General features: G+C 36.0%; 1 protein-coding gene across 1 annotated transcript; it reads left to right on the top strand.

The window, feature by feature from the left end:
- Nucleotides 1–15945: 15945 nt before the first annotated feature.
- On the top strand, nucleotides 15946–18671 carry LOC147498905 (uncharacterized protein OsI_027940-like). Its single transcript, XM_086560756.1, has 8 exons — nucleotides 15946–16105; nucleotides 16861–17047; nucleotides 17402–17552; nucleotides 17634–17677; nucleotides 17763–17894; nucleotides 17980–18021; nucleotides 18117–18180; nucleotides 18304–18671. Exons 1-8 carry the CDS (start codon nucleotides 16101–16103, stop codon nucleotides 18390–18392), a joined length of 714 nt encoding a protein of 237 aa, XP_086416882.1. The 5' UTR covers nucleotides 15946–16100; the 3' UTR covers nucleotides 18393–18671.
- Nucleotides 18672–18835: the final 164 nt, after the last annotated feature.

An 18835-nucleotide genomic window follows, 5' to 3' on the forward strand; every position in this document is an offset into this window, starting at 1 on the left:
TAGCCGGGCCGATTAGCTAGTTAAAACTAACAACTCACTTAATAGATTTAAAAAATAGCAAGCCCGGCCACATGTTGGGCTGCATGGCTAGTTTTATGTAGATGACTGAATGGCTGTAATGCTGTATAGACTGGAGACACCGAAACTGTGGCCTCTGTAGTTTTGAGCAAAATTAAGCCCACTGAGTTCAATAGGATCCAGGTTTTGCAGGGCTTTCTGACGGGCTCAACTTAAAAAGTGAATGGCCTGAAGTTGTTTGTTGATGAACGGGCCTTTGCGTTAATAAGCCCAACTTATCTCTTAGGGGAAAAGGGTACACTATTTGTGTTGTGTTCAACATGGCTTCATTCAGGTGGATTCTGCAACTCCACAAATACGTGCCAAGAGCAGCTCGTTTTTACTCGCAAGGATTAGATTTCAACATTAATGTCTGCAGTCTCCGTTTTAATATATGTTGCAACCTTTCCACTTCATGTTTATTTGAGATGTTGCATAAGTTGGTATGTCACTATGTCAGTTAGTCTATTGATCCATCAGTATCGTTGGTTGTATACTTGTATGTATCAACGTTTCCCAGAATTTAAGAAAATTACTTAATTGTCCTGCCTATTTCTTGACTGGTTGATACGAGCAAGAAACTAGCTGAGCCCAAGAGCCAGCCCGAGTACTATAGGATATTGGAGCAGAGCTTAGTCAAGCCTTAGTATTTTTGGGCTTGACTAGTTTTTACACAAGCTGTAAAATTGTTTTTCAGGCTTGTCTCATATTGTGACAGGAGTTGACATTGAGGGAGCCAAAATCTAATCGAGCTTAAGTAGCTCTAGTTATTTAATGGCCCTATTTTGCAATTAGTATAGGAGAGTTCTCATGCTTCGTGCATGGAAAGGAGTTGATTGATTTGTGTTTGTCACTTTGTCTAGAGGCTATTCCTTGCTCATGCACAAATGTGCCCGTTGTTATGAAATGGGTTGGGCCACCGTTTAAGATCTGTACTTATGCCCAACTTTGATCCGTTGTGGTTCAGAAATATCAATTATTGATTATCTATGGAATGTATAACATAAAACTTAGTTTAGTATTTAAATTGATAAGAAAAAAAAATAACACTTGTTTAATCACTGACCAACACTTGTTTCATAGTGACCATGTTGTCCAGAAGGACTACTCTTCACTTCTATCCTTCACAGTGAAAGACATTAACAGGCACAATTACAAAGTTAATGTCATTAGGAGCTGAAATGGATGGTCCCATCAAATATGAGATCCATAGAAAGGTAACATTCACATTTATTAATTCAATAGTCATTAATAAATTCTCGTTGGTTGGAGAATTTGATAGTCCAACCTTTCTTGGTTGGCTTGCAGGTTGCAGCAGTAAAGTGCATGGATGGGCACATGTTGGGCCTCTATGAGCCTTCATGATAAGATTAAAAGACTTTGCGCCAATAAGTAGGCAACTTTAATTTTGAACTGACGAGGTGAGATCTTCTATTGTTTCTTTCAAACAGGAAACACATGAGAAACTGCTCCATTCTGTGGGTTCCCCTGAAAAATGGATATCGTTTGTTTGTCCAAATCAAGTAGAGTGTAGGACCTGAAATTTTTTTGGCATTTAGAAGAGTTTGTAAGAAGCTTACTCTTAAGTGCTTATGGGGAGAAAGGGTCTTGAGAAAATAATAATCTATGATTTGAGTTAGATTAGAAAGGTAATTTGTTTCAGAAATGCACCCGTAGCTAGTGGGAAACATTTTACCAGCCATTGTGAGAGTAAAATGTTACCTTCCATGTATATGGGATATTGCTTGTCGTTTGTATCTCCAAGCAGTGAAAGAAAATTGGCGTTAGATTTTTTAGGTAGCTGGGCTACTCTTCTTTGCCTGTTCATAGAGTTCTCGTCTTGTGTCTTTCAGGAAACAATACCCATGGTTAAAATAAAAATTCAATTCTACATTTGTCCATGATTAATTTTCTACTTATACATGAAAAATACTGCTTACCTGCTGCACTTGAAGGTGGAGATACATGTTTGCATGGAAAAAGGTGTGCTACCAACTGATAGAACAGACATGCGCTTCCTTGATGCAGTTTCCACATTCAAGAGTTTTCGTGTCTTCATGTCAATAAGATTATAGCTGTGGCCCACTGAAGCTTCTGCTGAATGAATCCGCTGGACATCCATAAATTGAGACAGACGTTTACAGGCAAACATCACAGTAAAATGTCAAAATGAGAATGGAAAGGCATCAAGTCCGTACGCTTAATGAATCATCAAGGGTAATTGCTTCAAGCAGGTCTCTAGAAACAAAGTTCCTTCCGATTCCGCCGACCATGATCTCTTCTTCAGTTGGAGGTACAGAATTAAGTGTAAAAGCCTGCAGAACGGGGACATACTTGTTATGCTTCAGGTAAGACTTGTAGTGCCATAGTTGTTGACAAGCAGATATACTAGCCATATTTACCAAGCCATTACTGTTGAATCCAAATGCACAGCTTGGGAGTTCCCCTGCATATGTGTAAGTTGTGAAGGACAGTCCACTAGGCAGTCTTGCTTTGATCAGATAGCTGCAGTCCCATAGTTATTGAATAATCTCTTAGGACATGAAACTCTGTTAATTGGTAAAACAGAGTAATGTGTTGTATAACTGACACAACTCTAGAGAACTAAAAGACAAAGTCCGACTGATTGTTCAACTTTGATGGAACAGGTTGAATACTACATGTTACATATGAAGTAGAAGTGTCACTTCAGTTTCTTTACAAAGATCAAAGTGAGAATGAATTAGAGCATTACGTGTGCCCAACCAAAGCGACATTGGCAAATCAGTTACGACAAGAATATCTGAACAGTCATCTGAGGTGTCAGTATGTGTTGTCGGCTCTTTCTTTGGAAGAAATGGTAGTATCTCCTTCCAAAAGTTCTAGTATTAATTGAACCAGAAAACCTCAAATATAAGAGCAGGCATGGAAACATATCACCATTAGGTTAAGTAGATATAGAATGAACATTACATTAAGAACCGGCACAGCACTCCCTTCAGCTGTCGCTGATAGTTCATCCCAGTACCTGGGGTACTTCTTACTGTTTGATTCGAATCTAATAAGTGGCTGTGATTGTGGAGATTGTGCAAAAGGGAGGAGGGTGAGGTCTGTAGCTAACCCGCTCTTAATCAGATGGGAGAACCTTTGACCTATCAAGAAGCCCATTTCATAGGCTTCTTCACAAGGCCCAACCTCAAATGTTTCTAACTTCTCCTTGTTGGAGCTCTCCATCAGTTTGGTATTGTCTCCGTTTTCAGTTCCCATCTTCATGAACGTACTTGCAGTTCGAGATTAACCAGGCATTCTTATCCACACTGTTTAATTTGCTATGTTTGGACAGTGGAATACTACGGCTAAGTTTCACAAGGCGGGATTGTGTTAGGCAGTAGGCTCACTGACAAATATATATCCGGAGTCCAAGTTGAGTCGCCGAAATTAGGAACTGGGATTGTTGACTTATTACTTTGTAAATCGGCATTGTGTATTAGTGAGATCCACCGGCCTTGGGCCTACGACAAGGTACGGAGAGAATCTCTCTTAGACTGTAAGTGGCACTTACCTCCAATAGCATATTACAAAAGGAGCATAATTGGAACATTCTAATTTCCGATACTAAATTTTTATATATCCTGTTGTTATTCTAATTTCAGATACTAAATTTATTCCCAAATTAAAGCACCACCCAAATCACTGCCCAGTAACCATTAGTTGCTCTACGACTACAAAATCTTAAGCAAATTATTACCCACCATATTCGATACGGAATACATTTGCAAGTCTTGTACGCCATTAACTCCGCTCATAAAAGAGAAAGAAACGTGCAAATAATATATCAAATTTCAAGTCATTATCAAACAATAAGAAATCAAGATGAATTTATTTAAATTCGTTTAGGCTATGTTTGGTTCGAGGAACCGAAATTCCTGGAAAATGGTGAAGAATACAGAAAATGAAGAGCGAAGAGGAGAGATGCAAAGAATTTAAGATTTATTATTATTATTATTATTATTCTCTTATATTAAAAAAAAAGTGATAAAAAAAAGACTTGTCAAACAATTACATCAGTAGTACTTAAAATAATTTTAAATAAGTACAGAAAATTAATTACAAAGTTTTAATTAGAAAGTTATATACCCTCTCTAATTGCTTCACAAATCTCAAATATGTTGCATATGACACTTTTCACCTGGTAAGCCAAGTGGGTTTACTAATGGTAATCTCATGATTTTGTTGGCTGAGTGTGGTAGCCGTAAAGTTTACTTCACGCCAAATACTTGACAAAAAAGGGAATTCTAGCAATTTGTAGCACTTTAACCATATAGGCTTCACTATCTACGTTAGCTCCGAAGATCCATATGCTGTCACGTCAGCCACAGAGTCTTATTCCACCCATAGTTGATAGTTTCCTCCACCTTTTCATGACGCCCTCTTTGATGCACTTTTAAATTGCCTAACACTCAGAGTTTGTGTTAATACCAATATTCATGCATAGCACTTGAAATATGGCAGTCACAATCTCTATATATCACTTCAAAACGTGCTATGTTAGGATTGTCATTTGATGACCCATCTACATTGATTGGTTAGGGGTTCCCATTTAATCTCCTTGGCCTTGATTGCATCACCATGTCCTGCAACCCCCCACTTCTTAATGTCATAGTGTCAACTACAAAGTTCAACACTTGGGAGTCAGAAATTATATATTCACCTGCTTTTTGAATTTCTTTTTGCTCCTTCTCAAAAAAAATAAAAAAGAATTTATTTATGCAAAAAACTTGCCTCCAGTTCCTTGCTTTCTAACACCGTCTAATTTATGCATTTCAAAAGTGATACCATTCTAGAAATAATTGCAACTACCCAAAGATGTTTGATGTTTGTGCTATCCCCCTGGCAATGTTTTAGTGTCTCTTTCAAGTTCATAAAGTTGGTCCTGAAGCCAAAGATCTTTGCAACTCGCCCGTTCCTACAACCAGCAACCACCTTAGGATGAATATATTCATTAACAGCCACCTTTTCGATCATGCCAAGATTAATGTTGTTCACGTGTTTGAACGTAATCTAATACCATTTCGAATCGGTCAGCAAGTTATATATGAATGCTAGTACCGTACCTACCGTTTCACGTCTCAATCTGAAAGATCAGAGATCAACAAACGGGATTTGATAGGCAAGACTTAATAGGCATCTAAAGAATAAATGAAAACATGAAACTGCAAAAGACAATTTCTTTGATACATGCCTCCCACCTAAAGTTAGAAACACAAAAAGCACAAAGAAAACTACTAATATAATAGAGTTTCATTATCTATCACTGCTAGAATTCAAAGGATAAGAGAGAGAAAATGTGAACCTCTTGGCAACATGGGTGAGTCCCAATACTTAAAACGGACTATGTAAGTTTTGATTGGGGAATTGAAAACGGAGCTTCTTTTGGAACTGTTGCTTGCTTGGTGTATATTGTTCGAACTTCGAAGGACCACTTCTGAAGTCCTAATCAATTACTTTAATTCATATTATTTCAGCTTTGCTTTCTAAATTTATTCATATTGTTTCAGCTTCGCTTTCTAAATTTTGACTCAATCAAAGATCAAACTTTGGGGGTGTTTGCTGCTATTGGCATCCTAGTACAAAATATCCCGATATATCCCGATATTTGGGGATATCTATTTATATTTCAGAAAAAGATATTTAAATATCACGATATGTTTAGAGATATATACGACTGTAAATATCAGTTATATTTCGATAATATTTGCGATATTTGTGATATTTATGGGTATTTGGCGATATTTTGTATATATAACAATTTTATTTAATATTTACTATTATATTTCAAATAAATATAAATAATGTATCATGATATATCAATAAATATCCACAATATCTACGATATTTTGGATATATCCACGATATTTGCATGTGAAACAATGTCAAATATCCCCAAAAGAGGGGATATATCTACGATACATATCCAGAAATTGAATATCGATAAATACACATATCCTGATATTTTGTACTATGATTGGCATAGATAGTGAAGACTTATAACAAATACTATTACATTGATCATTTGATCCAAAGGAACGAAATTGCCAGTAATTAAAAGCGTGCTACAAAAGCTATTAGGAATTTCAGTTCGACACCAAATTCAATAAGGAAATATTGATTCTACACGTGAACTTTACAGACTCAACAATATTGGCTAGCTTTATGGTAACGAACTCACCTTTACCAGATCTACTTACAATGATATGGCAACCCCAAGAACCACCTAACCAAGAAATAGAAAAAGAAAAAGAGTCCGGCTATTACTGGGATAGAACCAGTAACCTTGCAAATTCTGTTACCACGTGTTCCTCACTAACCGCAATTCAACTCCTGTTTCCCTTTTACTTATTTTTCAATTTTCACTTTTGAAGACCCATAAAAACATACCCAGAAAAATAAAACTCATTCTCTCTTCCAAGCTTCCATTCTTCTTCCTCTAAACCCCATGATCAATATTAAATGGAGATAATCGGTATTAGATCGTTTTTTATTCATTTTATTTGACAAAAAATAGAATGGTGGGTGCCTCCGTAAAAAGAGAGTATTTGAGATTTGAGAACATAGGCTACTAAAAGAAAGAAGTAGAGATTATTGGTAGACTAGTGAATGCTTGTCACAGCCCGAATTTCTAAACAATTACAAAGTGAATATTTGAAATATAAATATCTCAAACATCGCTATGTTCAATTGTCTAAAACCTGAGCCATGACGGGTGGATACAACAACTGAGGCCAAAACGAAAAAATACAACATCATAAAGAATCAACTTAACAACAATAATCTCCAAACTTTCTCAACCGTCACTTTATTAAAGACTATCTTCCATCCCAAAAATCATCAATATAACATTCTAAGAATAATAGGTCTTCAACATTGTATTCTCATGTCATGCTAAAAAAATGTAAACTACGTTATTACATCATTTCAAAAAGATCAGATCTAATAAAATAAACTCCTGGACCGCTCCAGAAACAAATCCAAATCAAACGCCGTGGTTCCACTGCCTTCCACCTATGTTCCCAAGAACACACTTTTTTAGTTCGGCCCAAGCCCAACAAAAAAAAATCGGCACTGTTCACCTTCTTCTCCTTCCTCCTCACAGTGCCTCCACCACTACAGCAGCCACCACCGCCACAACCACCATCCTATCTCCACTATGAACCCCACGGTTCCACTCCCCTTCAAAAACCCAATCTACCGATACCCAAAAATCGTGATTTCCTCTTTTCTCAAAATTCGCGTTTTTGTCTACCATTGATGCTCCTGTCAACATTCACAGCACTCAAACACAATTCAACCCACACCTAAACCACTCGGTTTCAATTCCCAATCACAACCCAACCCTATTGTACCATCTACTTGATTTTCCCACTCACAAAAACATCCGACGGCCATTAAAACTCTTTCAGAGCTTCAACAAGTGTCGCTTTCGGCACCCGCAGGCGATTGTCCACTCAACACCCCTCAACACCTTACCCGAAATCCACCATGTTCAATTCATAACAATTAATAGGATTCAAATGAAAATAAAAGCAGTTGATTGTTCAATTTACAATGTCGACAAAAATGTTCATTCCAAAGTTTGGCAATATGTAAACTAAACAGAACGAACAGAAAAATAATGAGCAGTGGAATGAGTTTCGTAAACTATGAGTTCAGTGAAAAGATAAAACTATCTACTCACCCGTGATTAGCTTCGACTGTCAGCTAGCTATCCGTAGATTTCCAGAAAATTTCTTTTTCCTCTCTCAGTAAAATTCTCCCTTTTTCTATGTAAAACTCTCTGTGTTTTCCCCACTCTCCGTGCAAACTCGTTTTTTTGTTTTAAAACCCCGCGAAAAACAATGAAGGAGGGTTTATCTTTTAACCTATGGGGTTTCCTATCCTTAACAAAAGTTTATCCTATTTCTTTTTGTTTTACCTATTATTATTATTATTATGGTAATTAGGAAAAGTAAAAGAAAAACATGGGGTGTTATAATGCCCGTGCCAGTCGGCACTCTAAACATATTGGTTTTGAACAACACCCAAATTAAAGAGACCATCTCTATAGTAGCATTGGATCGATGATATAACCATTTTCAGTAATTTTATACTTCATAATCATTTCATACACATACTCAAGTGAGCTTAGGCAATTCTATGCATTTCATTTCTCACAAACCAACTCATTACACATACCCCTTACACATTCATTAATTCAACACATATCAGAATGAGAATGAAGAAAATAAGGGGAGATAGTCTTCAAAATAATAATAATAATAATAAATAAATAAATAAATCTAGTAGAGTCTCCTCTGTATTTTCAACATTTCAAAAACCTAAATCCTATCATAACCTAAAAATCTAAACAATACAATCCTCATAGATCAACCATACCAAAATATATAACTTCATATTTATACATAACACAAATTATTTCTAAAACTATAAGACAACTCATTAAACATTAAAGAAGACTCTGCATAATTTTTCACCTGGGACTAATTCTACTAATTTCGTTGCACTCATATGAAACCTGACAACAAAAGCCAGAGGTCAGAGGGTGGTCTTCATGTTGCACAAACTCCAACTTCATTTCATGTTCCGGCATACTCAATGCATTCATACACGAATTTGGGGAGCATATAGGGAATGCCTTTGTTGGACTGCTGAATAGATCTGCAGAGGATAACCAGAGTTCTGCATTACCAAGACTTTCACGTCCAAATATTAGGTTCATCATTTATGCAAAAGCATCACTTAAAAATGATATAACAAACGATTTGCTTGATAAGCCCAGAAGATCCAATCCAATGTCAATAGGTCTTGAGAATTAGTAATTAAATCACGTGTCAAGAAACCAAGATATATGTCGTATTACCTAAACATGTTATCAAGATCATCAAAGATTCAAATGTTTTCTCAACTATATTCAAGAAATCCACCATTCTCTTTCTCGTCACACTCATCTCCAAACGACCCAAGCATGTTATCTAATTGAGCAGCACCCTCTATCGATAACAAATGGATATTTGAAGATGAAGTAATCTTAAGGAGTAGTATCAACACAGTAGTAAGGTATGAACAAACTATTACCTCCAAACTATTACCTCTTCCCGAATCAAATTAGGGCATTTAAGTTCCAATAACTTGTATATTGGTATAATTTTTGGAATTTCTTCCATCCTCCCCATCACATTAACCTGTCCAGGAGTCAATTTCCAATCTTGGAGCTGGAAGTGCTTTATTTGTATCGCATTAAGTGATGCTTTCCACTTTAAGTCCAGAGGTGTAACTTTTAGGTCCTTTTCGGTCTGCAAGATTAACAGGCCTATGTCCCGAAATAAATTGCTTCTTACTGTAATCGCCAGATGTAACCCATGGTTTCCCTTCATTTCCCTTGGGATAAGGTACAATGTGGTCATCAACTTCACTGGCCTCACGCCCTCACCCCATGATGTCCCCAAGCTAAAATCAAGAAAAAAAAAACACGTAACAGAAAACAAAAAACAAAGGTAACTTATATTTTACACAATATAATACGTTAAAAATTATAACATCTTGCAAATAAAACATGAGAACTAAAGAATTGTATATGTTGTCTATGGGTCTTTGCTTGTGTTTACTCAATTTATAATGTGGCCTTCTACATAAATGTTTGAATACGAAGTGTAGAATAGTTCACTATATTCTCCACCAATTTTTTTCTCCTTAATTTAGTTTTCAATATGAAATCGGTAGACTGGTTTCCAACCTCATCAATCCAAGAGCATTCTTGCGAACAACTGATTGGCAATTTCTGTAATCTCACTCTAACTATTTCATCACACCATCCACCAATCTCAATTATTTATAACTTATTTATACAATAACACATTTCTCTACACTCCCATTCGATAGGTAACTGATTCTCACAATTCACTAATCACTACCAATCTCACTCTAACTCGGAAGACGGACCAGCTGATTTAATACTATGTGTAATGATTCTGCAAACACCCTCTAAAAAAAGGCCACAACAACAGTAATAATAAGCAAACACATAAGAAAAAAATATCACATAACGAATAAAGGCAACAAAGTAGTCAGTATATACGTTCAATAAAGGGATTCCTTTTCAATTCCAATCCTCTACCCCCACACAACTCACTCGATCAACCAAGCTAGTATATGCCATTGCTAGCCAAACAAACACGCTCAAGAGAATCGGTGGTTTCTAGTCTGAACTAAATAATTTTGTTACTAAGTTTCATAAAAAACTTGCTAATGACATTAATAACAGAAAGTGGATTATCCAGATGAACACTTCGATGTAAATAGAATGTAAAAAGATTTAAAAAAAAAAAAAAGAAACCAACCAACAATGCCCGTAGACTTTAGCAACAAAAGTAAGACCACCAGTGGACCAAAGTAAGGAATTGCCTTCACTTGCTTCTGAATGGTCTATTTAATAAAATCACTTCCAATTAAATAAAATCTCTGCACACATGATAAATTCATATTAGATATTAAAATTATAACAAATTGGCAAGAGTTTGAGTTGTTGAGTTTTTTCTTACCGCTCTAAATTTGTAGATGTTGAATTTGTCGAGAGATGATGATATTTCACTATTAAAAATGGGTTTTTGCTTAACTACTACTTTCACTTCTCTTTAGCTCTCTAGCGTATATGCTATGTGAGGATTTACTTCGCTCAACAACTTGGCCTTCACAACTTTATTTGTTTGGTATTTTCCAACTTAAAGCGAAAACTTTGAGGGTTTGTGCTTTTGGCTTACTTTCGTTTGTGTTGCTTCTTGAGCGAATTTTAATAAGACTTAACCGAAAAAAACCCAAACTCATTTTTCTCTGGGCTCGAATGAACCCGCGACTTGGTGTGAGAAAAGCCAGTAAAAACCAAGTGGGATCCGTTCCGTCAGTGTCCCGTTTCAAAATTTTAATCAGAACTCTTATCTAGACCGTTAGATCATGCTCAAACTGATCCTGACCGTCCTTTGTGTGTTATTTTGTCATGTAGCGGAAAAAGAAAACCCTATCTTATTAGATAGATGTACGTTGACGAGTCCATTTGCTGATTCATTGTTGCATTTTTTTGTTACAAAACATGATTGAGAGAGATGTTTGTATTAGTTCAAACTTTTGAAAAAATCTTTTCTCTAGAGAAATATCTAAACAATGTTGGTGCAATATAATTTTCTTTTCTTTTTTCCATTTCGGTTACTTGTTTCATTGTTTTATTTGAGGACGAGAACTTCGGGTTTTTGCTGACGAAGAGGATGTGGAGTTTTTGGTTTTTAAGGTTCCTGGGGGGGGGGGGGGTTTAATGTTTTGTTGGGTTTTTATTTTTTATTTTGAAAATTAAAAAAGAAAAGAGAAAACATGAGTTAAGTTGATGTTAGTGAGGGGACACGTGGTTACAGATTTTACACGGTTACTGGGTTCCCATCCCAGTAACCGGTTATTGCATAGCCGGATTCAAAGAAAAAAGATGTATCACAATTTTGATACTTAATAAAATCATCTAATATGATTCGTCTTCTGGCTTTATAGGATTAGGATATATGGCATATACATGATGTAGTGGGCAAATATTGTATATTGAGATATTCTAACTGATATTTCAAAACTCGAAATATTGACATAAGAGTTAATGTCTCAGTATATTTCGTGGTGGTTTTCAAATATTTACAGGTATTGAGTGGGAAAGAGGAGGAGAAAGACAAGAGACACGTGTCAGAAATTGAATGGGTCAAAGCTAAATCATGATACTATATAATTAAAGACTAGAAGAGCAAGAAAAGAGATTCATTAGTTCATTGTCAGAAAATTCATTAGAAACAGGAGAGAGAAAAAGTGAGAGAGAGAGAGAGAGACTGTAAATTTCTATTGCCAATCAATAAAACTTTGATTCAATTCAATTCATCTTCTTTATTCATTCAGTTCATTACTAAAATTGTGTGATCTTAGAACATTTGAAAACAGGTATTCTTAGACATCACATTGGCGCCGTCTGTGCATCGAGAACAAGAAAATTTGAAGTTTTCTTCTTCTTCGATATAGAATCCATAGTTTTGTTCTGCGTTTGAGTAATAGAAGAGTGAAAGTAGTTGGGTAATACAATAAACTTTGAATCATGATGGCTCCAAGGAAGAAAACAAACAGCAAACGAGTGGATAATGATAATCAATCGCAAACAAGAAATACAAGAGCTTCCGTAAGTCGGCGATACCAGGAGGAGAACATGGAAGGTGACACTTCATTTCAAGAAATTTTGAAAAAGTTTAGAGAAGTGGAACATCAAATGCGATATTACTAAAGGAGAACCAAGAGATGAAGAAGGGAAGTCCAAGTGTGGTTGTCAAGGATATCAACGAAGACGAGGAAGAGGAGTGTAGTTCAACATTAGGAAGTCATTTTGCGAAAAAACCATTAGAAAGACTTGAAAGAACTACAGAAGCTTCGCCGATACTTGAAAAGCCGATACCACAACCCATCACCAAAGAGATGATACAGGAAATGATGCAGAACCAGCTTCTTGAAAAAACTTCTGCTTCGATAAGGAAATTGGCAGACGATGTTAGTAGAAATCTGATACATCATAGCGTCGAGATGATGCCCATTCCACCAAAGTTCAAACTTCCGAAGTACACCCAATATGATGGAATGTTAGATCCGATGGACCACATATTCGGATATCGACATCAGTTTTCGATATACAAAGGTACAATTTATCTTGATTCATTATTATGTAAATCTTTCTTTTCAAGCCTGAAGGGGAAGGCGTTGAAGTGGTTCTGTTCTCTACCATAAGGGTCGATATCATGTTATCAGGAGATTGAAGAGAAGTTTTTGTCCAATTATGGTCATCAGTGAGTAAAACCAAAGCAGGTGTCAGTCTTGTTCCAGCTCAAGCAAGGGAAGAAAGAATCTTTAAAAACTTTCTTATCTCGGTTCAAGGCAGAGGCACAGCTAGTGGAGCATTCAGATGAATCGAAAATAATAGCAGTAATGGCGTTTCAGACAGGACTTATTCTAGGTTCTGACATGCACAAATATATGTTTCGAAAGGAGATCAAAGCTTTGAGAGAGTTGTATGATAAAATTGAAAAAGATGTGCAAGTTGATGAAGGAATTATGGCAGCATCGGTACATTCAGTATTACAGGTATCAAAATCAAATAAGTCTGCTAAAGAGGAGAACTACAATAAATCTAATAAGAGGAAGACGGTAGATTCTTATTCAAAGGTGGAGAACCAACCGTCACAAAAAAAGAGGTTTGAAAGATCGCTGAAAGAAGAGTTAGATCCCAGCAACTATATCGCCATTAATACAACAGTGGAGGACATCTTAAGGAGGGCAGGGAAAGAACCTTATTTCCAGCATCCGATTCACAAGCTTAGAGAAATAGCAGATAAACCTTTCTGCAATTTCCATAATGTGAAGAATCATGAAACCAATAAATGTTTACAACTGCTCAGAGAGGTGGACAGATTAATGCGAGTTGGGAAGCTTCGTGAGTTCATAGCAGATGCTCGGCCAGAAATAACAGCTATGGTGAATGATAAGCCTTTAGGAGTGATCAATATGATTTACAAAGGAGTTATCCCACAGAAGAAGATTATGAGGGATAAAATCTGAAAGATATCGATAGTAAAAGAGGTTTTAGAGGTGAACATAGAGTCAATACCAGTGAATCCCTCATTAGTAGCGGCAAGCATACCTGGAGCTATTATGTTTGTTCCCGATGATCTGTCAAATATGATGTTACCTCATGATAATGCATTGTTATCTATTATCTCATGATATGGTCTCGTAGAAGTAGAGGCAAGATTATGGCTATGAAGTCTATCGTCAGAATGGGTCTCTTCACTATTAGTGCTATCATCAGAGATGACATCTTCACTCGCCATTGGGAGGACTATAAGCAAAGATGGGAGGACAAATGTATTATTAGTAATGTCAATTTAATATATATAGCATATTATCAATGGTACAATTTTTAAGTTATTAGAAATGGCGATATAAAGATTGTCATATTAGGAATTTCGATATACGTTTTTAACAAGTTGATATATCCGATAGTAAAATAGTACAAAAAGAAATATCTAAGCAAATCATTTTAAGACAGTAAAGATGGAAACTTTGAAACATTATCAAACATTCTAGAGTGTTATCTACAGTAGTGTAAATACGAAAGTAGATAAGCTTACGACATTCAAAATTTTAGAAGACTTTAAAACCCTAAATACTATCGTATTTTATTTCTTATAAACTGATTATGGTAAGATATATTTTAGCGAGACTAACAAGATGCAGGAAGTTATAAGCATACCTTGTAAATGCAGCACATCAACAGAGATGAGGCAAGAAAAATCGTGTTCTGGAGTGGATGAAACGTATGAAAGAAGCTTAAAGTTGTGGGAAAGATAAACGGTTTGTTTTAAAATTTTGACAATATGGACCGGGTTGTTAGTCGTTGGGCCCAAACTCGAAAAATTGAATTTTTTTAGCAAAATTTTAAATTTTCGAGAGGGGGCGATGTAGTGGGAAAATATTGTATATTGAGATATTCTAACTGATATTTCAAAACTCGAAACATTGACATAAGGGTCAATGTCTCGGTATATTTCGTGATGGTTTTCAAACATTTATAACTATTGAGCGGGAAAGAGGAGGAGGAAGACAAGGGACACGTGTCAGAAATTGAATGGGTCAAAGCTAAATCAGGATACTATATAAAGACTGAAAGAGTAAGAAAAGAAATTCATTAATTCATTGTTAGAAAATTCATTAGAAACAGGAGAGAGAGAAAGTGAGAGAGAGAGACTGTAAATTTCTATTGCCAATCAATAAAACTTTGATTCAATTCAATTCATCTTCTTTATTCATTCAGTTCATTACTAAAATTGTGTGATCTTAGAATATTTGAAAAAGGTGTTCTTAGACATCACACATGATATATATTGGGAGTGGCACAATATCATAAGCCTTATAAGTGGCATCATCGATCATCATCATCATTCATCATATCGTCTGCTACTTTAGGGTGGGACTTTAGGATGGGTTTTGACGAAATAATGGATGGTATCAAGCCAAAATGTAGGAATAATAGCCCTGAGGACAAATATGAAATCATGGAAAGAAATGATTGTAGGCTCTGAAAGAGGTATTCAGTGTTGTGTTCGTGGTAAGCTGGACATGCAGATCAAAATAAGACCAATGTACTACCGTTTCACCATCATGTTGGGTTAATATATAAAGTTACCCGACGTATGACTTTGCATGTTCGATCCCTTCGTTGATGCTACTGAAGGTATATATAACTCATTCCCTTCGTTCCAGTGAGTACCGGGATCATAATGCACAGTACTGTAGAATTCTTAGGATGTGAGACTGTGGAAAGTGCAAATTTATATTATGAGTTTAGCATATTGGATATGGTGTATACACCTCTTAGGAAACACAATGCAAGCTGGTTTGATGAATGGGAGCTTTAGTACAATTTATTCTAGAAGAGGGAGCTTCAAAGAATCTCAATCATATCTCAGAAAAAATAATCTTTAGTAGGAGTCACTTTTCTTTTTTGGGAGACTAATTTTGTGTCAAAGTGTATCTCATGTTTTTCCGTAATTAGGCAAAGTGTTTTACACAAAAATTGGAGTATTTGTGTATGTTTTTTCTCAAAAAAAAAAGAAAATGAGATTAGGGTTTGTTGTGTTTTTCAGTCATAATCACCTTTGACCAAGTCCAGTGGACATGACTTTTCTCACTTGTGAGCTGTGACTACATGCAAATTCGAAAGAGTAAAATAGCAAATTTCGGATATTCCAAGGCATTTCGTTAAAACCTAATTTTATTCACTTCACCCTAAATAAATAAATAAGTCAAAGTCAGAGGTCAAAGCCCTTCCCATTTCACCGTCATAAAAAAATCCCTTTCTTCAAAAACACTCTTCAAGTCTTCACATCTCTTAAACTCTCAACTCCGCCGCTTCTCACTATATTTTTCTCTCTCCTCAAAATCACAACATGAGGTAAGCCATAATCATCTTTTGAACTACTCATTCACTATTATCATCTGCTGTGATTCTTTCGGTGTCTTCAAAATCTAATCTTTTTTTGATCTAGCTCATGGTACGATGTATATCACTAGATTTTAACTTTGAACACTAATATTTTACCACGTATTTGTGTGTTATGGTATAAAGGAAGTGTTTTTATGTCGTGGGTAATTCTTAGATTGGGTTTTGTTTTTGTTTCTCACTGAAGATCACTACTGTAAGTTAGCTTAATCAAACTTAACGCTAGTGTTAATATTAAGAAAAGGGTATATGAATGTGACATAGACAAGGTGATCCTTGATCATGTTTTTGACTATATTGATATTTATGTTATACAAGGTGTTAAGATTGAGAGATTTTAGATGAAGCATTTGTTGAGAGTTTATGCCTGTTAATCCAAAGTATACATAAAACCATATGGGATTGAGATGCCTTGTGATATGGTCAGTGGGCGATGGAACAATAAAGTAGATCGAAATTAGAAACTTTTGCCATATGTTAATTGTAACGACTCGACTTTTAGTATATACGTGAAATAAGAAAAATTTGCTATGCAATGGGAAAAATTAGAGTCTACCATGATTAATTTATCAAGTTTGGTTTTTCGGTAACAGCATTGTTCATGTTAGTTAGTTGCGGTTACAAATATCTGTCACAGTAGTATCTGATTTTGCTATTCTATTGTAATAATCTATGGACATAAATATTAAAATGATTCTTTCTTGTAGTCGTCATCCTCAGTTGACATGGGCACAGAGGGAGGATAAGGTTTATATCACAGTTTTGCTACCTGATGCAAAGGACGCAAAGGTAAATGTCGAAGAAGATGGAGTCTTTAACTTCTCTGCTGTAGCTGGAGCTGAAAACCATGTATATGAAGTAAAGTTGGAGCTTTTTGATAAGGTCAATGTGGAGGTAAGAGGCCTGCTCCTGTAATAGAGTACTTATGTTGTTCAAGCAGGATTAGTTTGACCTAGACATCATTTACAAACTTACAATCACTGGATATGGTCTTATGTAAAATGATATATTTACCTAATTCTACACAACTTTTAGGGTCTTCTTCTGAATATTAGCTGAACCAACAAATCAGTTTGTTTACTTTGATAAGTTTAGGGTAAAAGATGTGGCGCAGGTGATCCATGTTTTCCTACCCAACTACTTGGGCTTATGAACTGCGCCGTCATTTTCCTGTAATAAATGTTTGTTTAAAGGGGTTTGCACCCTTTGTTCCTTTTACTTCCTTTAACAAGTTTATGTTTTTACCAGGAAAGCAAAATAAGTGTGGGAACAAGGAGCATTTTCTGTGTTGTTGAGAAAGCAGAGAAAGGATGGTGGCCTAAGTTGCTGCGTGGTAGTGGCAAGACTCCACACTATCTAAAAGTTGACTGGGAGAAATGGGTGGATGAAGATGATGATGGTATGTTATTTCTGGATTTTGATTTGTCTATTCAAAACATTTTGCTTAACAAAGATATGATTGAGTTTGATTTTTGGTTAGGTGCTAATGCTGAGGTGGATCCAGCAGCGGGCATGGATTTCTCGGTATGAACAGAATAACCATTTTTTTCCTTTTTCTCTACTAGTATTGGGTTTGTGCTAATAATTTTGTTTTTACCATCTTCTTTAGAGCTTGGGTGGCATGGGAGGCATGGGAGGCATGGGTGGCATGGGTGGAATGGGAGGCATGGGTGGCATGGGTGGCATGGGAGGCATGGGAGGCATGGGTGGAATGGGAGGCATGGGAGGAATGGATTTCTCAGTATGGATATTTCTTTCTTTCCTTTAATCCCACTTGACTTAATGGGTTTTCCTCAAATTACTGTATTTTTTCCATTTTCTTACAGAAACTTGCTGGTATGGGAGGAATGGAAGGCATGGATTTCTCAGTAAGGACATTTGTAGTTATTATGACAGTCTTCCTTTTTAATCTGAATATTTTGTTTTTATGCGCTAATTGTTTTGTTTCTTTCCTATTCTCTAGAAACTTGCTGGTATGGAGGGCATGGGGGATTTGGGCGATGATGTTGACGACAATGACCATGAAGGTACCCTGAGGTTCCACTTTCTGATTTAGAATACTAGACAATACCATCAGTGGAGCAATAAATGTTACTTGTTATGTTTGTGCTTGTTCATATGTTTGTTAATATGTTTTTTTGTTCTTTTAGATGAAGAAGTGTCAAAATCAGAAGGACCAAAAGCTACAATCTCTGAAGCTGCTTCAGAGGCGAAGGCTGAAGTTGCTTCAAGCACATGAAGAGTATCTATGTCAACATCTTAGGACAGAACATTCTGGTTGTCTATGCAGCGTAGGGTATGGGGACGCTGGATACTTCTGATTTCCTTGATAGCATGGTGAAGTTCTCTAGTGTGGATCCATGAGAAGTAGTTCTGACTCTGTCGGCCACCAAAACTTTTTTGCTGTATTCACCAGGAATATCTTGAAATTTTAAAGTACATGAACACATAATTATGCGTGGTTTGTCTTTTTAGTGTTTTTTTGACACAATAGATGTTTTGGCCGGATGTTCTTATTTATCGTTTATTATTAAGAAATGCGAAAATGACAAATGGAAGAATCTTTACAAGATTGGAGGATTGGAAGTGTATCTGCTGAAGGAAAGAATATCAAAACGATAAAGGAAAAGATAAAATTGTTTCCCAATAGCACAATCTCAGCAGGGCCGTCATTCAATCTTT

Source organism: Coptis chinensis, chromosome 5 (genome assembly GCF_015680905.1).
Source record: "Coptis chinensis isolate HL-2020 chromosome 5, ASM1568090v1, whole genome shotgun sequence".
Taxonomy (NCBI): domain Eukaryota; kingdom Viridiplantae; phylum Streptophyta; class Magnoliopsida; order Ranunculales; family Ranunculaceae; genus Coptis; species Coptis chinensis.